Raw genomic sequence first — 23890 nt, 5'->3', positions numbered from 1 at the left:
CTCATATATCGGATTTTCTGCCAGTCACATGTGCAGCCGCCACATGATGGTTTTACGTCGGCACATAGCGGCACAGACAGTAACGTCACACAAACATCTGGAACAACTAACTTAATCAGACACTTGTTATGTTGTAATTCATTCCCATGATGCCGCTCAGAGTGATCACAATGATCACAGTGACCGACTCGTCTGCTGACAGCACAGAGCTGAAGTGCTGGTGGTGCGTTCAAGCTCTAATCACTAAAAATGAGTATTGGACGATGGTAACTTCTAACGCTATCATGATGCGCTCAAATGTGATCTTGTAAAATGTAGTTTTTGGCGAGAAATTTGAATAAATCCAGTTGTTTGAAGGAGATGTTTTCACTGCAATATAAAATATGTCCTCTTCAACTTCCTAACACTAGCTCTAAGAAGCTTATAATATATAATTAAATTCTATTTCCTAATTGTGTGTTTTTATGCAAATAACCACACTAGATGACAATAACAAAGTAAAAGGATAATATTTAGAATTTTTGACAGTTGGAATGTAGCACAACATGGAAGTGAAACCAGCGCTCTGTTTATTTAAATGTGAAATTGCGATAAAAATATGTTGTCTCTAAAATCTATGAATGATTGTGATAATAATCGTGATTATCATTTTGGCCATAATCGTGCAGCTCTAATGTCCGGTCACATTCTTCAAACAAACAGGGGTCAGCAATTCCCCTCTACTACTGGCTCCATACAATCTAAATTCACAGTCATAGGTTATTAAAATAAAGCCGACTACTTACTAACAGCAGGGTAAGAATACAAACACAATACATAGACCTCTTTGACATTATGTCAACACTTAACCTCTTCACATTCTGTTGATAATGTTAGTTCATTTTTTTAATGTATTAAACTAAAATGATGTCCATATCTTACACATTGAACCTTAAATGTTGAATAGCGCATCACAACTGTTTATGTCTTTTAATAGTGCAGAACACACAGCTGACGCACAGACCTCACTGAATATCCAGTCAAGTTCCAGTTCCTTTAAACCATTAACCTGATCTGAGATCACAACAACAGAGAGAGTTTGTGCTGCAACTGTTTACATGCTGTCAGCAAAAAGATCAGAGTTCAGGTTCATATCTTTATTTGCAATCATCTTCCTGCAAATATCAGCACGTTCTGCCATCAACCCCCCCGCCCCTCTGACTAGTGGTTCAAGTGTGTATATAAAGAGCAGGGAGACCTCCTCATCATCATTGCATCCATCACTGAGCTGATACCTGAACAACATCACCTTACATTTACCTGACAAGTAAGTAAGACACTTGCTGTATTTCTTTTCATTCAGTGGAGCTCATGGTTCTGCTCTCTCTCTCTGTATTTTTAACGGCAGATTTCTCTTCTCCTCAGTTGATCATCACCATGAAGACGGTCCTGGTCCTCTCCATTCTCCTCTGTGCTGCATTTGCAGCTCCAGCTGAAGACAAAGAGAAGCATGCTCCAGGTCAGTATTGAAGGTCTTTGCTTTAATACACACACAGACAGTCAGACCTACATCTATCTAACACCAACATTAATGTGATTCATCCACAGAAGCAGCAGCAGCAGAGGCCCTGAAGGAACAGTCGGTTGCTGCACCTGGTTAGTGTCTTCTTTCTCATGCAGCTTTTTTTCTGTTTGGTTTCATGTTTTATTTAGCCTGCGATGTGACAGCTATTTGAGAAAAATTAACTAAACAAATGATCAAAATAGCTCAACTAAGTCAACTAATATCCAAAGCTAGGATAAACAAGTTCCACCAGTAGGCTCCGATTTCAAGTTTTGAGTTTTTCTGACTTGTCAATCTGTTTGTTGTTGAAAGGGAAGAATAATTCAAGATAGATATACTGTGATGTCAAATACTCTCAACAAAAATCGAGGTCTGATGAAGCTGTTGATGTTTCAGAGATGGAGGACAAGATGATGAAGAAAGAAGAAGCATCTGTGCCAGAAGATTCTGTCCCTGTTCCCAGAAACGGTAATCAGGAAGGACACACACACACACACACACACACACACACACACATGCCACTCTATATGCTGTGGCTGCTCATAGTCAACTAAGCTGTGAAATACATATTTCAGTTATCACAGTTATACTTTATCAAGTACTCCCTAACTGCCCCACATAATGTTGTACTATAGAAAAAAGTTCAATTAGATTAAAGACATTTAAACAACAATATGCACACAATACATGTACGTATTTTTCATTTATTTTTATACCACATCTCTCTCTCTCTCTCTCTATGCAGTATATATATATATATATATATATATTGTATATTTTACACAATAGTACTAATCATTGTGTTGACTGTTTCTCTGTGTTTGTGCAGCACTTCAGTCTGAGGAGGCAGCAGCACCTGAATGTAAGATCCACTTCACTGTTTTAATCTTTCCTTTATGCTCCTTCATGACTGAGGTCGTCATGGCAACAACAATGACACCACAGAAAGAGAAAATACAAATAAAATTCAAACACCTACCTGTCACGTAGAACGTCAAATGTCTTAAGTATTTAAGCATGACGTGCTTTAAAGGACCAGAGCAGTATTTTTGCATGTGTTATTATATTAACTATTTACAACATGTCTATTATACTCCACTACTATAAAACTACTCTCCAAAATACATCAGATACATACAGACAGATGTTGGTGTCATTAGAACAGCAGTTTCTTCTGTATGAGGTTGTAAAAAGTGAGATTAGAAAGGAGCTCTTATCATTGTATTTCAGTCAGTTAAACTGCTCTGTTCTCTCTTCTGTCTGTCTGCAGCTCGTTATAACTTCTGTCCACAAGGCTGGTTCAGCCACGGCTCTCGCTGCTTCCTCTTCGTCAACACTGCCATGACCTGGTACAGTGCTGAGGTACTGCTGCTGTAATATAATAATATATAATATAATAACTTCTATATTGGTATTGTGAGCAGCTTAATAACTCGTATAGCTTTTCCTGTCATCTGATAGACTTTGTTATAGGCTACTTTAGAAGTTAACCATCAAATGATGAATGTTCCACTGGATGGTGACGGTAGGTCAGTCAGTCTGTCACCATCAGTCCATGAAAAGATGAGCTTCTCACATCGAAGCTAAAGACAATTCCATTTGGAAAAGAAAATTAAGAAAAACTATTTAGTTGTATAGCCCTAAAAGATCCCGATGTGTTTCCTCTGTCTGACAGGAGTACTGCAACGGCCTGGGTGCCCACCTGGCTTCTGCGACCAACAGCAGAGAGTACAGCTTCCTCCAGCAGATCACACGGACAACCGGTCAGACCACCGCGTGGCTCGGAGGCTTCTATCTGCAGGTCTGGATCTAGGAAGAAATACCACTATGTCCAGATCAAGATCAGGACCTGAATACAAGAGCAAATGAAGAGACTATAAGACAACACTTCCTTACACTCATGCTCTCTTTCTCTTAGAATCGGTGGATGTGGATTGACAGTGAGGGTTTCTATTACACCAACTGGTACTCCCAAGTGTCCGCCAACGGCTGCCCCTGCGTCTACTTACGCACCAGCAGTAAGTCCACCTGTTTGCCTTGGCACACTAGTTACATGAGTTAAACTTCTCACTACTTTTACCTGTTTTCAATTATTGTTTTCTCACACGTGAAGCAAACGTAGCCTTAGCTAATGTGTTAGTTCAGATCAAGTTTACTACGTGGCTATCTGTGAAGGTGCTGACTGGCTTTTCTTTTTTTTTGCTGAAGAGGGCAACATCAGACACATTTATCATTTTTTGGAATATTTTTTCCATCCCAGTTATAATCAGTTTAAGTTAAGTTAAGTTTCACTCACACTTAACCATGAGTGCCACACGCTCTCCATCTCTTTTCAATCCAAATAAGATTTACGTATATAAATACAGTTGTAAAAGGAGTGAATGTTCTACCTGGATTTCTGTCTTGGTCTCAGAGAGTGGATATCTGTAATTATATGTCTTGATAGGGAACAATGCCCAGATCAGAGTTAAAGTGACATTAGAGTATACAAGTCTTCCATCTTTCACCCTTTTCTTGGTCTAAGTGCTAATTTATTCAGTGGAAAAAAGGCAATTCAGTGATATTACAGTGAACATTATTGTGTGTAATTTGTTAGATTAAAAATGGATTTATTGTTAATGTTGTTATTTTTTCTCTCTTTTTTTAAATCAAATTTCAGATGGTTGGGGCAACCAGAGGTGTGCCACTTCTTATCGCTTCATCTGCTCCAAGAACCATTTCAGCTGTTAATATACGGACAAAACATCTGGGGCCTTGGGACAGATCGGCCGGTGTTATTTTTTTCTGTTTGAAGCCGACTCATGAACTTTGTTGTGTGTCTTACTGAATTATAGATTTCCATTGTATATTCTTCAAAACATTAAATGATGAAATGTTAAGTAAGTTTTTGATTGTGGCGGTAGACTTGTTTTACATAATAAAGACTTGTAAGAACAGGACAATGTGTGATCTTCCTTTAAGAGCTTGGTTGAAAGTGGTTGTTGAAGTCCAGCTGTAGTCTGAAGACTGACAGTCATTCATCAGGTTTGTATCAAAGCCGTTCAAATAATGACACACGTCTCAGAACTAATGCTTTAATCCCTGGTCGTGGTGTTATAAGAGGTATGATAAATCAAAGGAAACACAGACAAAGAGGACTCTGGGTTTTATTTCAAGACCAGGTCAAGAGTGTGGTGATATCACTAAACTGCCTCCACATTGTCCGATTCATTTGTTAAGATCATTGCTGTGATTGCTCATAGCAAACAAAGGAAAATCCCCACACATAAAATTCACATCTGCAACACCTTTTAATTATTTTATCAAGACATTTCTCATGGTATACTTCTACATACACACATATGTATATGTGTCGATAAAAGAAGTGAATCAAGGAATCTTCTTTTATTTTCTGTTGGTGTTTTTATGTGAATGTGGATCTTTCAGATCAATTAGAGGAGTTCCTCTGGTTTGCATGTTCCACATTTTATTGTGTGAGTGTGTCGCGCAGTGTAGGACTACTCACACTGGTCTGGTCTTGGACTTGACTCGGTCTGGTCTTGAATTGGTCTCAACTCCTTTTTAACTTAACATTGACTTACTGTCAATGTACATGTATTGATTTGATTTAATGCTATTCACTGAGGTTTATTGTTGTCATATTAGTAGTAGTAGTAGTAGTCAGTTGTCAGGCTATTTGGGTAGCTGGCTTTGCCACAGTTAATTTTTTCGTTATGCTTCACGCGTACACGGGGGTATTGCATGCACGCTAACCATCTTTTCTAACTCGGTGCGAGAATCTCAAAACTCCTGCATCACACACACTTTGTTGTGACCGAACACGTGTTCAGACAAGACAAAGAGACCATGTGGCTGACGAACCGGTGGCCATCTTTGTTATTTTACATTGTCACCCATATTGTTTTGTAGGCCATGCGGCCTCAGTCGCCATCTGGAAGCAAGAACACCATTTTGTCTTTGTCTCTCACACACACACCACACACACACACACACACACACACACACACACACACACACACACACACACACACACACACACACACGTTGTGTCACTTTAGAGGACATAACATTGCTTCATGGGGACGTATATTTTGTCCCCAAAAGGAAAGCTAGTCCCCACAATGCAACTGTGTAAACAGATTTATGTCCCCACAATATGAGTAACACACGCCCACACACACACACACACACACACACACTCTCTTTTTGGTTTGTTTTTCTTTAGTTAATTAGTTAGATTAATATTGTGTTTTAACCACTATTATCTTTTAAATAAATGCTTGTGGAATATAAATGCTGGTCTGTTTAATGCTGCATAATTGATAGTCTAGTATACTTTATGAAACTGTTCCTATGGGACAACATTAACTGGCTATTATTATTTTCCCTTTGTTAAGGCGGGTGGTTCCCCACGAGTTCACTTCATATAAATGAAGTCATATTATTTGTTCTGCCTCCACATTTTTTGTGTTGCATTGGAGCCACCTAGTGGTGTTGAAATGTATTGCACTTGTGTTGATGTATTTTAACCCTCCTCTCTTGCTGAGTCTGTTCCTTTTGTTTCTGACTCTACTGAGAGGACATGCTGCACTTTCTTCTCACTTTTCACCTCTGGTAGCCTTAGAGGGTCTAAGTCTGGAAGTATTTCTGCATGTAAAGGTCTACTTTGATATATTCATGGAGTATTTTATGTTTTGATGTTACATTCATGTTGTAATAATAGATGCTAAATGTGGTAACATTTCACCACAATGTTAAAATCAGCTCAGATGCTAACTAGGCCTGCAGGCCTCATGATAATTGCTCCTCTTTTGTCTTATGTGATGGTTATATGTTAAATTTGAGTTGTGTATTCATGCATATGTATATGGGCAGTTTTTAATGCCATATTTTGTATGTTTCCACAGTTTTAAAGTGAAGGAAAAGTTCTAACTAAAGGCCCTGTAGGAGCCAAATATTAGAAAAGGATAAGTTAAATTCCTTATTATAAGATGAACAGCATGTTGATAGAGTAGTGGTTGGTATTTGTGCCCCATGTGGCCAACCATGGCATTAAACTGTTAATAAGTTGGCACCAGTTGATGGCGTCATAGTGATTAGTACCAGCTGTGCACAGCGCAGGCTGCTTCAGGACGCCAAGAGACCAAATCGTTTTTCAACGGGCTTTAATACAGTAACTTGTTCATTTCACAAAGATAAAGTTTAAGTTGATCTTTTTCTTTACTTTGGGTTGCCGCGGCATATCCTGTTTTGGTTATTTTGTGTAGTTTATCGCACACACACACGTGCACACACACACATACAGTAGGTTGCACGTTGACATCCATGCATCCATAGACAGAAAGCTACTGACTGGATATCTAACCGTGAGTAACAAAATGAATGAGCGTAACTTCATTTAATACAAGCCTTGTTGTTGACACGTTGCTTGGTGATAGAATTATGGTTTAATAGGAAAGCGAGAAGGAAGCCATCATAGGCCCGACACTCTACTCTGGTTTCCTGGGTCTTTATTTCAAGGATCTAATGTTAACTATCGGCTAAGCTACTTCTGAACAAAGCAAGAGCAGAATATTATTCAATACAATTAAGTTAAGATAAGATAAGATAAGATTAACCTTAATTAATCCCCGGAGGGAAATTCAGGTGTCAAAGCAGCAACAGCAGCAAACAGAGTGAAACACAGGAGAGGTACAGGTATACAAAAATTATAAAAACAATAATAGAGATATAAAAGATACAGACTGAATGGTTGAACATAGTGTGTGCAGTCTGTCAATAAATAAATGTAGTATGTACAATAAATAAATGTAATATGTACATATGTGCAGTCTACGTATAAAGTGGTATATAGGATTTATAGTGTGAAGTAAGTGTAAAGTGCGCCAGTGGTTAGAGTCCAAGATGGTTGCAGATAGTGTGTGTTTAAAGTTCTTAAAGTCCTCATAGTTCTCATATGGGGGTCAGCCTTGGTTGTGGAGCCTGATGGCTACCAGCATGAAGGACTGACCCAGGCGCTTTGTGTTGTGCCGAGGGGGGATGAGTCTGTGGCTGAAGGTGCTCCTCATCTTGACTAGCTCATCATGGAGGGGGTGGGAGCGGTTCTCCAGGATAGCATCCAGCTTCCTCCTCATCCTCCCCTCTGCCACCACCTCCAGATCGTCCAGTTCAGATCCAACCACAGAGCTAGACTTCCTCACCAGCCTGTTCAGTTTGTTGGCATCCCTTGTGTTGGTGTTACCCCCCCACCCCCCAACATGCCACGGCAAAGAAGAGGACACTGGCTACTACAGACTGGTAAAACATCTGCAGCAGCCTATTGCACACGTTGAAGGACCTGAGCCTCCTCAGGAAGAACAGTTTGCTCTGTCCCTTCCTGTAGAGGGCCTCGGTGTTGTCGGTCCAGTCCAGTTTATTGTTCATGTGTACTCCCAGGAACTTGTAGATGTCCACCACCTCCATAAGTCTGATATTTGCACATTTTGTTGTCGTACAAACATTTCTGTAGAGGGTTCAGATGTTCTCTAAAAACCATGGTTGCAAAATCAATTAAAGGCAAACAGCCTAACTGTGTATATTTTGCTTTCTAAACATGTTCTATCATTAAAAAAAACTAATGTAGAGGGTTGAGCAGTGTCGGCATAGACTCTCGGAATGCTGTTTAAAAAAAACTGTGTGCACAGATTGTTAAACTGAGCGCACTGTGTAGTGGAAATGTTGAAGTACTGTATGGGATTCACAATAAAGCCATGTTTTTGAGTAATGTAATGCAGCATTTCACTTTCATGCCGTCACAGACTAATAAAAATAGTGAAATACTATAATATTCCATGACCTGCATAAAGACTGAAAAGAAGTGAGTTAAAGGGACTGTTTGTAAGTATCAGAAATTGGTTGTAAGAGCGAAACCTGTGGCTGTTAAATCAACGAAAGTCAGTGTCCTGTTGCTCGCGCTCGCCCGTGTGCACGCGCTACGTGAATGTGACCGAGCATCCGTCAAAACAGTGAGGCGATACACGTCAGCTAAAACCACAATATCACTCTATATTTCACCTGCTTGGCAGTAATGTTAGCTGACCAGACGAAGGTCTCTCCATGAATCACTGCTGATCCTAGTGTTGGCTTTTCCTGCCTCAACCTCCTGACTGCGGCCAGGGAGGGATCAGGGAAGACATCAGTACCCGGTCGGAGACGATAACGTAACTAGTTGCGGAGCACCGCCACTTCACAAGACAGGGGAAACCTCTGATGGTCTGGAGGAGCTGCAGCAGTTATTTCTGCACAAATGTCCACTGTACATTCACTAGATATTCTCAGAGCTACTAACTCTTCTGCAGTGTGTAGTGTGCGCGCATGAACGTGAGAGGTGGAGCGAGCTGAGTGAAGGCAGGTAGAGGAGCAGAGACCCCAGCCCTGGAGACCAAAGCTACGGTCTCCCCCGCGTCGTCCGACCCAGGTGAACACTGTTTTGCAAGACAGGCTTCACTAGATATAACTTTGCGGTTTTGGTGCTTCCGTGTAGTTTGTGTGCGAGCACGCATGGGACACCAACACGGATTGATTTATACGTGTAAGAAGTTACAAACAGTCCCTTTAAAGCATGTGAGACATTGTACAATTCTCCTTTGATTGTTAAAGCACAAATGATATCTGACCTGAACTTGTTGACATGTAAATGATGCATTAACAATCTGTGTCTAACGTATAGGCTACTCAGCTCTGATTGGCTGAAACAAGGATATGAGGTACAGTAATCTGTTTTACTGAAACTTTCATTCTGAAGGTTAGAAGTCCATATTGGAAGTCTTAAGTCGAAGTTATACTTTCCGCGAGTATGTGAGGGTCTGCTAGGGTCCGTGTGATGTAAATTTCGTCATCAGAGGTATGTGTAGGCTCCACAGACATCCGTATGCCATCAATTTGTTGTGACCGCACTGACAGGTCCGGACTTGGGCTTGGGATGCACTAAAACAAAAATTGGCAAACGCTCCAGAGCCGGCGAAAACAGCATAGTTGTGCAGTGATTGTGCTCCGGCGTGGCCAGTGGGCTCCATAGCACTCCCCAAATGCACACCAGGTTGGAAAAAAGTTCCTTCGATGTTCATGAAATTTGGTGGGATCATTGCACTCATGTTCAAAAGTATATCCAATCTTTTTCAAAGTGTTTCACCAGACAGAAAGTCAGCCATATTAGCATTTGTATGATAATTTTCATTTTACGAACACATGTTTGAGCACTTTAGGATGCATAAAAACTCATGCACTCAAACTTTGCAAACTTTTTTGAACTCGCCCCAGAGGGTTTATCGGATTCATTTCAAATTTGGTGGTATAACCCTCCAGCTAATCTAACGCTAAATTGCGAAGGAATATTCAATACCTTCAATGCCGATGTCATAGATCATGTGACAATATGCCATTTTAGACACTTTACAGGTATGGAATGTTTCAAAACTCCTCCTAGAGGATTCAACAGATCGATCTCAAAATTTGTCTACAGTATCTCAAGACCTTTGCAATGGTAAATTGCGAAGCTTTTGGGGTTTTTGTGGAACAGCGTTGCCGTGGCGAGGCGGGCAATTTGCATGTTTTGCCATGACACAGGAAGCAGTTGTAACTAGACTTAACATTGTCCAATATGCCCCAAATTGTATATGCTGGACAAAAGTCCAGGCTTGAAGACATCTACAAGCCCATATTGAGTTATGGTCATAGCGCCACCTACTGACAACAGGAAGTCAGCCTTTTGTGACATCCGATTTACATGAGATTTACATGGTGTGATCTACACGATATACAGCAACATAGCGTATCATTTGTGTGTGTGTGTTCTCTAGTGTCACATAGTGGACACAGGAAGTTGTTCAAAATTTGAAATACATAATTTCCAGCGCCATCCACTCCAAGCAAAAAATACCATCTAAGTCGTGTATGGCGGTCAGACGATCACGGAAATGCACAGCCGCGTTGACCAGCGTCCCGCCAGCTCCCTTGACATGCACAAGGGGCGAGGGCCCGTTCATTGCTGCTTGCAGCTTTAATTTTGTTTTTCTTTTCTGTCCAAGTAATGATCTGGGGTCTCATTTATAACCGTTGCATACGCACAAAACGGGGCCTGAAATGTGCGTACGCCACTTCCCACGCAACAGTTGTGATCTATAAAAACAAACTTAACGGGAGAATGTGCACAGCTGTACGGAAACTTTGACCCATGCGTACGCACTGTTGGGACCCACCATTATTGGTGGCAAAGACAATGAACTACTCTTCTCAGAATCCTTGAGTCATGCACCCATTGAGTATCTCCACCCATGGACTCAGCTCAGTAACCATTGGCTGATGACTCATTCACACATAGTTGTGAAATTCACCCAGGACAAAACCAAAGGACAATCATTTGTTCTTTCTCTTTCTTCACCTTCTTCTCACCTCTGCTGAACTGCGGAAGGTGAGCTGCTGCTCTTCTCTCCAGACCAAAAGCTGTAGAAGCAGCTCTGCTCTGATCTATGGCCTGTTAGGAAACAGACATTGAAGCACAAGGAACTTCTAATGCAGAAGACGCGAGAGCCTGCCTTTTGACCAGCTAACTTCAAGCAATAAGAGCAAGGAAGTTAGCACCAAGCTACCAAGCTGCAGAAACAGGACTGGACCGGTTTCCCACCAAACTGCACAACTAGATCTCACACAGCAAAGACAACATCTTTGACTTGCAACCACGACTTCAACACATGGAGTTACAACCCTTTCTTCCATGGATTGGTAACGTACTGGGCTTACCTTAGCACTAGCAATTGTACATGGCTGAGCAAGAGTGTTCAACTTTGATTTCTGGAATGTACCTGTATTGATATGTTTAATGTTATTCATTGAGTTTGACTGTTGTGATATTATTTGTAGTTAAGATATTTGGGTAGCTGGCTTCGCCACATCTGATGTGTTTAGTTTATGCTTCACATAGACAAGGTATTGCATGCAAACTAACCAACTGCATTATCTGACACACATTAAGATCACATACATAAACAGTGAATTAGTGTTAAACATAAACATACACATTCAGATGATCTCAACCCCCACATCAACCCCCCCTCTTTGTCCTTCCTGAGCACATGTGTTCCGAAGAACAAAGAGGCCATGTGGTAACATGTTGGCGGCCATCTTTGATCCAGACATCTTTGTAGTTTTACAGTGCTCGCCATTTGTCTGTAGGCAAATGCAGACATCTTGAGACAAGTAGCCAGCCATCTTGTGTCTCTCTCTCTCTCTCTCTCTCTCTCTCTCTCTCTCTCTCTTTCGCTCTCTCGCTCTCTCTCTCTCTCACACACACACACACACACACGCACACACACACACACACACACACACACACAAGTTCACACACTGTGTTTGGTTTGTTTAGTTTGGTTAGATTAATATTGTGTTTAACACCTTTATTATCTTGTAAATAAATGTTTGTGGAATATGCATGCTGGTCTGTTTAATGTTGTACAAGAGTGAATAATGCCAACCTCTGCTATGTCAAGAACTCCAATATCCTTCAACCTTTACTATCTATTTTGCTTATAGTTATTAATTTAATTATTAATCAAAGGTCCAAATTGATAGTTTAGTATATTTAATGAGACTATATTTACGTTTTGGTTATTGTTCCCTGATTCCAGGGTGGTGCCCCATTTATTAATAATGTTTATTGATAATTTTATTAATACTAATAATTCTATTGATATTATGAATTAATTTGCTAATAACCAAACCTGTTCCTACCAAATCCTCTCACACATTTAACTTCACTTCAATTATATCCACTTTACCATAAACATTTAAACCAGCAGTGTTATTTGTGCGAGTGAGCCATAACTATTCCATAAGCACCTTACAAATGTAAAATATATTAGCCAACTCAAATCTCAAATCAAATTCCTCTCAATATCTCATCAGCGCTGTCTGACCATCACGTTCCTCCGGAGCTCAGAGGAGAGGGCCGGACTACCGACACTTGCAGTCAGCTGTGGAGCAGCTGTTAATATCATCATCATCATCATCATCATCATCATCATGGGTTGTAGAAATCCAAGATTATATCAAATAGCATTAAAGAATGGCAGAACAGAGCGCCAATAGTTTTAATAAGTGTGCATATATCTCCAAGTACGATATTAGTTTTCTTAAAGTTGTCCTGTAAAATCGACTTATTCATGTATGTATGGTTTATTAGATAGGGACAGATACAGTATACATAGAATCAATGAAAACAGCTATCTGATGCAACTATGTCTCCAACGGTGCGCCACACAAACTCAGCTTCCTCCAGTCACCTCCACCCGGCACATCTTCGACAGTATGGATTGTGTATATTAGCAAAGTGAGGAAGTAAAGCCAGTGACAGCTCTTGCACAATCGTTACACTCTATATCCTCATTATCATTATCAGTCCTAATCATAATGCAGGACAAGTTTGCCATTAAAACTTAAATAAATAAATTGTATTCACCTATCAAACTTCCTTTTTCAAATGGTATCCAGGTGGGGGATATTACTGATTGCCTTGATCATTTTGGCAAGTTGTGAATCGATCAGTCTGATTGCTGTAAACATATAAACACAGCAGTGACACTCGTAACATGCTGCATGGTGGATATACCGGCACTGTGAGGACTACGTGACGTGAATGACAGAATGAGAAGGGAACGAGTGTTCAGAGACCTCCTCACCTACAAGCACCTCGATCTCTGTGTCAGAAAAATTTATTTTCTTGGTCTTCCTCTCGGTAGTTGCCGTGATTCACCGTAAAGATAAGATAAGATAAGATAAGATATTCTTTTATTATTCCCGCAGTGGGGAAATTTGCAGTGTACAGCAGCAAAGGGGATAGTGCAAAAAAACAAGATGCATCAGCTAACACAGTAAAAAAAGAGCTAAACAAAGTGTAACAAAATATGAACTATTTAAATAGAAGGAAGTATAAAAATAGGAGCAGTATATACAGTATTGACAATAAACAGACTATTAACAAAATTGCACAAGTGGAAAAATTATATTGCACAGTGAGAATGAAATTAAATTCTACCTAAAAAATATTGCACAGTATGAATTACACCTGAGTAGTTATGATATTGCACAGTCAGTATACAGTATAGTGCAGTTATTGTCAGTTTTTGGTGTGTAAGTGTGTAAGATCCACTGATCAACAGGCTCATTTACACGCAGAAACATTCATGAGGTGCTTTGCATCGACCATTTATGGCTGAATGTGGGGGTGTAGAGGGCGGGATATGAGGCGGATCCATGTGCGCACATTTCCAGGTGGACTGTGATCTATAAAGGGAACATTGCCTGCAGGTGTTTTTACACACAGGTTTATAAGTCCAATTTTTTTTTGGTGCACGCCATTTTCAGCTTTTGTGCGCACGTACATTTTTATTGTGGATCCTACGCACTGTTTTAGAAATGAGACCCCAGATCTTTCTTCGCGATGCGCTTGTCCACCAAGTCAGCTCAGCTGCTCAGTCACTGCCCGGCGCAGCAGAGCAATGTCCTCTGGTTCCCGGTCAAAACTGCAGGCAGGACATACTGTAAATGTCCCATACAGTGGGTGGGCATTTGTGGTGCACCCAGCAGACAACCTCCATATGAAATGCCATATGTCAAGTCTGATTGTGAGATTTGACCACACTCCAAACCTCGCCTGCAATGCGCTCTGTCCTGTCTCCGCGAGAGAGACAGCCACGTAGAGAACCTTTCGGGGATGAACACAAGCCTGGCTGTACCTTTTCTTTAGGTCCAACACCATCAGTTCGATGGTCTGTTTGCCGTTAATTGATTTTGCAACCATGGTATTTAGAGAACATCTGAACCCTCTACGGATATGTTTGGCACAACAAAAAAAATTTGCTAAAGTCAAACTTATGGTTCAGGACCATAAATATAAGGTGTTTCATAAATTGCAGAAATATTGGAATTATCCGTAAAATGGGTACCATGATTTAAAAGTTTCCTTACGTTTTACTGAAGGATCAGTAGTGTAAATGAGGGGCGGCGCCCTGCGAGGGGGGGTGGGGGGGCGACGACACACAGGCATGTAACGAAAGTAATAATTGTATTGAATAATATTCTGATCTTGCTTTGTTCAGGTTAGTTTAGCCGATAGCTAACATTAGATCCTTGAAATAAAGACCCAGGAAACCGGAGTAGAGTGTAGGGTCTTTAGTTAGAATCTTTCCTTCACTGTAAAACTGTGGAAACATACAAAATATGGCATTACAAACTGCCCATATACATATGCATGATTACACAACTCAAATTTAACATATAACCATCACATAAGAAAAAAGAGGAGCCATTATCATGAGGCTTGCAGGCCTAGTTAGCATCTGAGCTGATTTTAACATTGTGGTGAAATGCTACTACATTTAGCACTACAACTACAACATGAATGTAACATCAAAACATAAAAATACTCCATGAATATATCAAAGTAGACCTTTACATGCAGAAATACTTCCAGACTTTGACCCTCTAAGGCTACCAGAGGTGAAAAGTAAGAAGAAAGGGCAGCATGTCCTCTCAGCATGTCCTCTCAGTAGAGTCATAGACAAAAGGAACAGACTACACCAAGAGAGGAGGGTTAAAATACATGAACACAAATGAAATACATTTCATCACCACTAAGTGGCTCCAATGCAACACAAAAAATGTGGAGGCAGAACAAATAATATGACTTCATTTATATGAAGTGAACTCGTGGGGCACCACCCGCCTTAACAAAGGGAAAATAGTAGCCAGTTAATGTTGTCCCATAGGAACAGTCTCATAAAGTATACTAAACTATCAGTTATGCAGCATTAAACAGACCAGCATGTTTATTCCACAAGCATTTATTTAAAAGATAATAGTGGTTAAAACACAATATTAATCTAACTAATTAACTAAAGAAAAACAAACCAAAAAGAGTGTGTGTGTGTGTGTGTGTGTGTGTGTGTGTGTGTGTGTGTGTTGGCGTGCGTTACTCATGTTGTGGGGACTAGCTTTCCTTTTGGGGACAAAATATATGTCCCCATGAAGCAATGTAATGTCCTCTAAAGTGACAAAACGTGTGTGTGTGTGTGTGTGAGAGACAAAGACAAAATGGTGTTCTTGGTTCCAGATGGCGACTGAGGCCGCATGGCCTACAAAACAATATGGCTGACAATGTAAAACAACAAAGATGGCCACCGGTTCATCAGCCACATGGTCTCTTTGTCTTGTCTGAACACGTATTCGGTCACAACAATGTGTGTGATGCGGGAGTTTTGAGATTCTCTCTGAATGTGTATGTGTATTCACAGTTCATGTACATTGTAGTGTTTAGGATAATGCACCGAGTTAGAAAAGATGGTTAGTGTGCATGCAATACCCCCGTGTTCGTGTGAAGCATAACGAAAAAATCAACTGTGGCAAAGCCAGCTACCCAAATAGCCTGACAACTGACTACTACTACTACTAATATGACAACAATAAAACTCAGTGAATAGCATTAAATCAAATCAATACATGTACATTGACAGTAAGTCAATGTTAAGTTAAAAAGAAGGAGTTGAGACCAAGTCAAGACAAGATTGAGTCAAAACCAAGACCAGACCAGTGCGAGTAGTCCTACACTGCACTTGTGATAAAATGTGGAACATGCAAACCAGAGGAACTCCTCTAATTGATCTGAAAGATCCACATTCACATAAAAACACCAATAGAAAACAAAAGAAGATTCCTTCATTCATTTCTTTTATTGCCATATTTACGTATGTGTGTATGTAGGAGTATACCATGAGAAATGTCTTGATAAAATAATTAAAAGGCGTTGCAGACGTGAATTTTTTATGTGTGGGGATTTTCCTTTGTTTGCTATGAGCTATCACAGTAATGATCTTAACAATTGAATCGGACAATGTGGAGGCAGTTTAGTGATATCTCCACAGTCTTGACCTGGTCTTGAAATAAAACCCAGAGTCCTCTTTGTCTGTGTTTTCTTTGATTTATCATACCTCTTATAACACCACGACCAGGGATTAAAGCATTAGTTCTGAGACGTGTGTCATTATTTGAACGGCTTTGATACAAACCTGATGAATGACTGTCAGTCTTCAGACTACAGCTGGACTTCAACAACCACTTTTCAACCAAGCTCTTAAAGGAAGATCACACATTGTCCCATTCTTACAAGTCTTTATTATGTAAAACAAGTCTACCGCCACAATCACAAACACTTTAACACAAAAGTTACTTCATCATTTAACGTTTTGAAGAATACACGATGGAAATCTATAATTCAGTAAGACACACAACAAAGTTCATGAGTCGGCTTCAAACAGAAAAAAATACACCGGCCGATCCGTCCCAAGGCCCCAGATGTTTAGTCCGTATATTAACAGCTGAAAGGGTTCTTGGAGCAGATGAAGCGATAAGAAGAGCTACACTGGGTGTTGCCCCAACCATCTGAAATTTGATTTAAAAAAAGACAAAAAATAACAACATTAACAATAAATCCATTTTTAATCTAATAAATTATACACCATAATGTTCACTGTAATATCACTGAATTGCCTTTTTCCACAGAAAATTTAATAAATTAGCACTCAGACCAAAAAAAAAGGGTGAAAGAGGAAGATTTGTATACTCTAATGTCACTTTAACTCTGATCTGGGCATTGTTCCCTATCAAGACATATAAATACAGATATCCACTCTCTGAGACCAAGACAGAAATCCAGGTAGAACATTCACACCTCTTACAACTGTATTTATATACGTAAATCTTATTTTGACTGAAAGGAGATGGAGAGCTTGTGGCACTCATGGTTAAGTGTGAGTGAAACTTAACTTAACTTAAACTGATTATAACTGGGATGGAAAAAATATTCCAATATCACTGTCAAATTTGACAAAAAATTATAAATGTGTCTGATGTTGCCCTCTTCAGCGAAAAAAAAAGCCAGGCAGCATCTTGACAGATAGCCACGTAGTAAATTTGATCTGAACTAACACATTAGCTAAGGCTATGTTTGCTTCACGTGTGAGAAAATAATAATTGAAAACAGGTAACCGTAGTGAGAAGTTTAACTCGTGTAGCTAGCGAGCCAAGGCAAACAGGTGGACTTACTGCTGGTGCGTAAGTGGACGCAGGGGAAGCTGCTGGAGGAGGATTGGGAGTGCCAGTTGGTGTAATAGAAACCCTCACGGTCGATCCACATCCACCGGCCCTGAGAGACAAAGAGCATGAGTGTAAGGAAGTGTTGTCTTATAGTCTCTTCATTTGCTCTCATATTCATCTTGTGTAGTTCTACACCCCATTTTGGACCAGGTCCTGAGCTTGATCTGGACTGACTGAGTGGTATTTCTTCCTAAATCCAGACCTGCAGACTGAAGCCTCCAATCCATGCGAGGGTCTGACCAGCTGTCTGTGTGATCTGCTGGAGGAAGCTGTACTCTCTGCTGTTGGTTACAGAGGCTAGGTGGGCACCCAGGCCGTTGCAGTACTCCTGTCAGACAGAGGAAGCACATCGGGATATTTTAGGGCTGTACAACTAAATACTTTTTCTTAATTTTCTTTTCCAAATGGAATTGTCTTTAGCTTCGATGTGAGCAGCTCATGTTTTCATGGACTGATGGTGACAGACTGACTGACCTACCGTCACCATCCAGTGGAACATTCATCATTTGATGGTTAACTTCTAAAGTAGCCTATAACAAAGTCTATCAGATGACAGGAAGACTTATTAAGCTGCTCACAATACCAATATAGAAGTTATTATATTATATATTATTATATTACAGCAGTACCTCAGCATTGTACCAGGTCATGGGAGTATTGACGAAGAGGAAGCAGCGAGAGCCGTGGCTGAACCAGCCTTGTGGACAGAAGTTATAACGAGCTGCAGACAGACAGAAGAGAGAACAGAGCAGTTTAACTGACTGAAATACAATGATAAGAGCTCCTTTCTAAACTCACTTTTTACAGCCTCCTAAGGAAGAAACTGCTGTTCTAATGACACCAACATCTGTCTGTATGTATCTGATGTATTTTGGAGAGTAGTTTTATAGTAGTGGAGTATAATAGACATGTTGTAAGTAGTTAATAATAATAACACATGCAAAAATACTGCTCTGGTCCTTTAAAGCACGTCATGCTTAAATACTTAAGACATTTGACAATCTACGTGACAGGTAGGTGTTTGACTTTTATTTGTATTTTCTCTTTCTGTGGTGTCATTGTTGTTGCCATGACGACCTCAGTCATGAAGAAGCATTAAGGAAAGATTAAAACAGTGAAGTGGATCTTACATTCAGGTGCTGCTGCCTCCTCAGACTGAAGTGCTGCACAAACACAGAGAAACAGTCAACACAATTAGTACTATTGTGTAAAATATACAATATATATATACATAAATATATATATGTATATATATTTATGTATATATACACATATACTGCATAGAGAGAGAAACAGAGATGTAGTATAAAAATAAATAAAAAATACTGGACATGTATTGTGTGCATATTGTTGTTTAAATGTCTTTAATCTAATTGAACTTTTTTTTACAGTCCAACAATATGTGGGACAGTTAGGGTGTACTTGATAAAGTATAACTGTGATAACTGAAATATGTATTTCACGGCTTAGTTGACTATGAGCAGCCACAGCATATAGAGTGGCGTGTTTGTGTGTGTGTGTGTGTGTGTGTGTGTGTGTGTCCTTCCTGTTTACCATTTCTGGGAACAGGAACAGAATCTTCTTGCACAGACACTTCTTCTTTCTTCATCATCTTGTCCTCCATCTCTGAAACATCAACAGCTTCATTAACGTTAATTTTGCCGTTGCTTAGCAGCGGTGTTCTCACCACTTGAACACCAAGCATAATGCAAACACGACTTCCCATGCTGTAAACACAAGTTCACGAGTTTCATTTGAAGGCACCGTAAAAGTAATATATAAGCTGAGGCTGATGGGAATCTTATTAGTTTTGCAGGTCGTGCATTGCCGTCCCTTCAGCGAATGCTGCAAGCGTGACTAAAAAGTAGGCAAGTTTTTACTAGATTGACAAAGCTGTTTCCCTTGTGCCACAATTTGACATTTACCTTCAAATTGTGATGGTTTCTTTATTCTTTTAGTGTGCAAACCTCTGACTGGACAGAACCTAAAGGAAAGGGGACCAAATATTGGTCTTGAATCTCAGCAACACCAGCTCTAATCTGGTAGCCATGAGTTGTCAAACTCTACAAAGGTGCTCTTTGAGCTCCTCGAGGGATGTGCTGTTCTAGATCAACGTATCCTCATACAACGGTTCGTATATCTTATTAAAAAGTTATTTTGTTATTTTTCGTGTGTTTGTCTTCAAATTAATGTCCAGCAACACAAGCGATCAGTGCCCCTGCAGTGCAGAACCTGTTTAGGTAACAAAGCTACTTGGTTAGGTTTAGGAAAAGAGATTTGGGTTAAAATGACTACAGAAGTTAATTAAGTATGGAAGTTACGAGACAAATAAGTCAACGTTGACTTCTGGTTTTACACGGTACACAAACAGTGGGCTCCTGGGTGAAAGTCTGGTGTTTTTAGATCCACCCATCCTCCCTGACCTCCTCCCTATGCAGACTTTATCATTCTTTATACTAAGTCACCTGTCCTGGGTCACGATTACGTGGATTACGTACGAATTGATTAGGTTGGTTATATACGACAGCCTGTACCAGACTAAGTTGTAGTTGTTCTGCTCTGGCCTTCAAATGTAATCGAGCAAACTGTTGAAACTGCAGTCTGTCATCATGTGCCCTTGGGTTCAAATCTTACACAACTATCTCATTCAGGGAGAATCTATCTTGAATTATTTTTCCCTTTCAACAACAAACAGATTGACAAGTCAGAAAAACTCAAAACTTGAAATGGGAGCCTACTGGTGGAACTTGTTTATCCTGGCTTTGGATATTAGTTGACTTAGTTGAGCTATTTTGATTAGTTAATTGTTCTCAACTAGCTGTCACATCGCAGGCTAAATAAAACATGAAACCAAACAGAAAAAAAGCTGCATGAGATTTGAAGAGGACACTAACCAGGTGCAGCAACCGACTGTTCCTTCAGGGCCTCTGCTGCTGCTGCTTCTGTGGATGAATCACATTAATGTTGGTGTTAGATAGATGTAGGTCTGACTGTCTGTGTGTGTATTAAAGCAAAGACCTTCAATACTGACCTGGAGCATGCTTCTCTTTGTCTTCAGCCGGAGCTGCAAATGCAGCACAGAGGAGAATGGAGAGGACCAGGACCGTCTTCATGGTGATGATCAACTGTGGAGAAGAAAAATCTGCTGTTAAAAATATAAAGAGGGAGAGCAGAACCATGAACTCCACTGAATGAAAAGAAATACAGCAGGTGTCTAACTTACTTGTCAGGTAAATGTAAGGTGATGTTGTTCAGGTATCAGCTCAGTGATGGATGCAATGATGATGAGGAGGTCTCCCTGCTCTTTATATACACACTTGAACCACCGAGTCACGTTCATGCGGGGGTGTGGATGGTGGAACGTGCCGATAATTTGTCTGTGACTCAGCCCCGTATGCAGGAAGATGATTGCACATAAAGATATGAACCTGAACTCTGATCTTTTTCCTGACAGCATGTAAACAGTTGCAGCACAAACTCTCTCTGTTGTTGTGATCTCAGATCAGGTTAATGGTTTAAAGAAACTGGCACTTGACTGGATATTCAGTGAGGTTTGTGCGTCAGCTGTGTGTTCTGCACTTTTAAAGAACATATGAACAGTTGTGATGCGCTATTCAACATTTAGGGTGCAATGTGTAAGATATGGACATCATTTTAGTTTAATACATTCAAAAAATTAACCAACATTATCAACAGAATGTGAAGAGGTTAAGTGTTGACATTATGTCAAAGACGTGATGTATTGTGTTTATATTCTTACCCTGATGTTAGTTAGTAGTTGACTTTTTTTTTTAAACTGATGACTGTGAATTTAGATTGTATGGAGCCAGTAGAGGTGAAATGCTGACCCCTGTTTGATAATCACAATTATTTTGATCAATATTGAGATCACGATTATTATCACAATCATTCATAGATTTTAGAGACAACATATTTTTATTGCAATTTCACATTTAAATAAACAGAGCGCTGCTTTCACTTCCATGTTGTGCTACATTCCAACCGTCAGAAATTCTAAATATTATCCTTTTACTTTGTTATTGTCATCTATGGTGGTTATTTGCATAAAAACACACAATTAGGAAATAAATTATTGTATTTTTATTTAAATATTTGCTTTGATTTAAAAAAAATCTTGGCATTAGCAGTTTTAATTATATATTATAAGCTTCTTAGAGCTAGTGTTAGGAAGTTAAACAGGACATATTTTATATTGCAGTGAAAACATCTCCTTCAAACAACTGGATTTATTCAAGTTTCTCGCCAAAAACTACATTTTACAAGATCACATTTGAACGCATCATGATAGCGTTAGAAGTTACCATCGGCCAATACTCATTTTGATTAGAGCTTGAATGCACCACCAGCACTTCAGCTTCGTGCTGTCAGCAGACGAGTCGGTCGCTGTGATCACTCTGAGCGGCATCATGGGAATGAATTACAATATAATAAGTGTCTGATTAAGTTAGTTGTTCCAGATGTTTGTTTGACGTTACTGTCTGTGCCGCTGTGCGCCGATGTAAAACCATCATGTGGCAGCTGCTCATGTGCCTGGCAGAAAATCAGATATATGAGACTGCTGAAAGCCAGCCGGTGATTGACGGTGCGTCTCTATTTGTTAGCTTAGGAAGCGCTTGATTTACGTGTGGCACGCATTTTAAACATCAATATCGCAGGCGATCATCTTCATTTAATTGTGAGAAGCCAAAATCGTGATCGCGATTAAAATTAGATTAATTGTGCAGCCCTACCAGACATTACACATTGCACCGTTAAATAAAAGTACAGAAGTATGAGCAGAAAAAAAATGTACTTTGTAAACTAACTAAGTTATAGTAGTCATTATGCAGGAGGAATGGCCTCTGTCACATCTGAAAGATCATAGGGGAATAAAGGAAGTCTTAAATCCGTTTATCGTTCTTGTAAGTCTCTAGTGAATCAACATACTTTTCGTCACTGCCTCAATCAAGGAAGCAAGACGCCTACTGAAAAGGAAATAACACAATGTTTTATTGTCTGTTTCTCAAGAGTTTGAAGGTAGAGTCAGAATCTACAATGAAGCCTGTTCCTGCAGTGAAAAAGAGCTAACTGGATTCCTAGCTTGCTGTCATTGTTTTTTTCCCATATTTTGGTTGAAGTGTACCCACTTTACCATTCTCTAGATGACACAAATTCTCTAATCCATCACCTTTTTCTAAACGGAGCCCCGCCCAGCTCTGACCAGCAGCTCTAATCAGCTGCTGCTGGCTCTGCAGTGATGGCGTGATCTGAACATGTCTTCCAGTAAGGACAGGGAAGTCCAACTATTTTCTGGGGTGTGTTTATGACTCTCTGGAGAGTTCTTCTGTCTGCTGCTAAACAGTTTGCATACCATCCAGTAATATAGTGTCAATACACTTTGGAGCAGTGGTAGAGTATGTGCAGCTCACAGGTTGCTTTTCCTAAGTGTCCTAAAATGAATAAAGGTGCTGTTGAGCCTTTTTTTGTTACCAGAGCAGTGGGGTTGATCGTCTATCTGAGGTCATCTGTGATGTGTGTTCCCAGAAACTTAAAGCTGGAAACCCTCTCCACTTCTACTCCTGTGATGTTTAGAGGAGAGATGTCCTCGCGGTGTCTCCTTAATTCTAGGATGAGTTCTTTGGGGTTTTTTTATGTTCAGTGATGGATTGTTTTCCATGCATCATCCTGCCAGTTTGCAGACTTCACCTCTCATCTCTATTTGAGATCAGTCCCACCACTGTTGTGTCATCTGTAAATGTAATGATTGTGTTTGAGGGCATGCAGTCGTATGTAGAGAGCGAATTTGATCACAAAACAGATGTCAGTGATGATGTCAGTGTGAATGCCGCTGAATGGAGAGCCCCCAAAATCTTCATGCGCTCACTCTCTGTGAGCTTGAAATGCGTCTTTAACCAGTTTGTAGTTCGTGTTTTCTCAGAGAAGATTGTGCTCACCTAGGGGGCAGATGTTTCATCCTTAAAATCGCAAAGGTTTTGGAAACAAAGGGGGAAAAGAGGAGACATATTTCATTAAATTAAATTCTTAACATTTGTTTTCATAATAAAACTAATGATTAACTGCAGTTGTCAGATAGATATGGTGGGATGAAAAGTAAAACACATAATATGATGTTGTTTCCTGGTTCAGATTCAGATTTATGATAGG

The 23890-nt window shown here is 39.9% G+C and overlaps 2 protein-coding genes across 2 annotated transcripts; one reads left to right on the top strand and one right to left on the bottom strand.

Moving 5' to 3' along the window:
• Positions 1-1218: 1218 nt before the first annotated feature.
• On the top strand, positions 1219-4476 carry LOC119484445 (ladderlectin-like). The gene is made up of 9 exons (XM_037763253.1): positions 1219-1306; positions 1405-1498; positions 1588-1635; positions 1940-2011; positions 2373-2405; positions 2814-2905; positions 3219-3344; positions 3462-3561; positions 4203-4476. Exons 2-9 carry the CDS (start codon positions 1417-1419, stop codon positions 4271-4273), a joined length of 624 nt encoding a protein of 207 aa, XP_037619181.1. The 5' UTR covers positions 1219-1306; positions 1405-1416; the 3' UTR covers positions 4274-4476.
• A 12254-nt stretch (positions 4477-16730) lies between these two features.
• LOC119485479 (ladderlectin-like) lies at positions 16731-21055 on the bottom strand. Its single transcript, XM_037765116.1, has 9 exons — positions 20949-21055; positions 20757-20850; positions 20620-20667; positions 19280-19351; positions 18856-18888; positions 18355-18446; positions 17928-18053; positions 17675-17774; positions 16731-17011 (listed from the first exon to the last, which is right to left on the bottom strand). Exons 2-9 carry the CDS (start codon positions 20836-20838, stop codon positions 16941-16943), a joined length of 624 nt encoding a protein of 207 aa, XP_037621044.1. The 5' UTR covers positions 20839-20850; positions 20949-21055; the 3' UTR covers positions 16731-16940.
• Between the last annotated feature and the right edge of the window lie 2835 nt (positions 21056-23890).

The sequence above is a fragment of the Sebastes umbrosus genome, chromosome 3 (genome assembly GCF_015220745.1).
Source record: "Sebastes umbrosus isolate fSebUmb1 chromosome 3, fSebUmb1.pri, whole genome shotgun sequence".
Lineage (NCBI taxonomy): Eukaryota > Metazoa > Chordata > Actinopteri > Perciformes > Sebastidae > Sebastes > Sebastes umbrosus.
The sequence above is the reverse complement of the archived record's forward strand: the minus strand, read 5'-3'. Positions and strand labels throughout refer to the sequence as shown.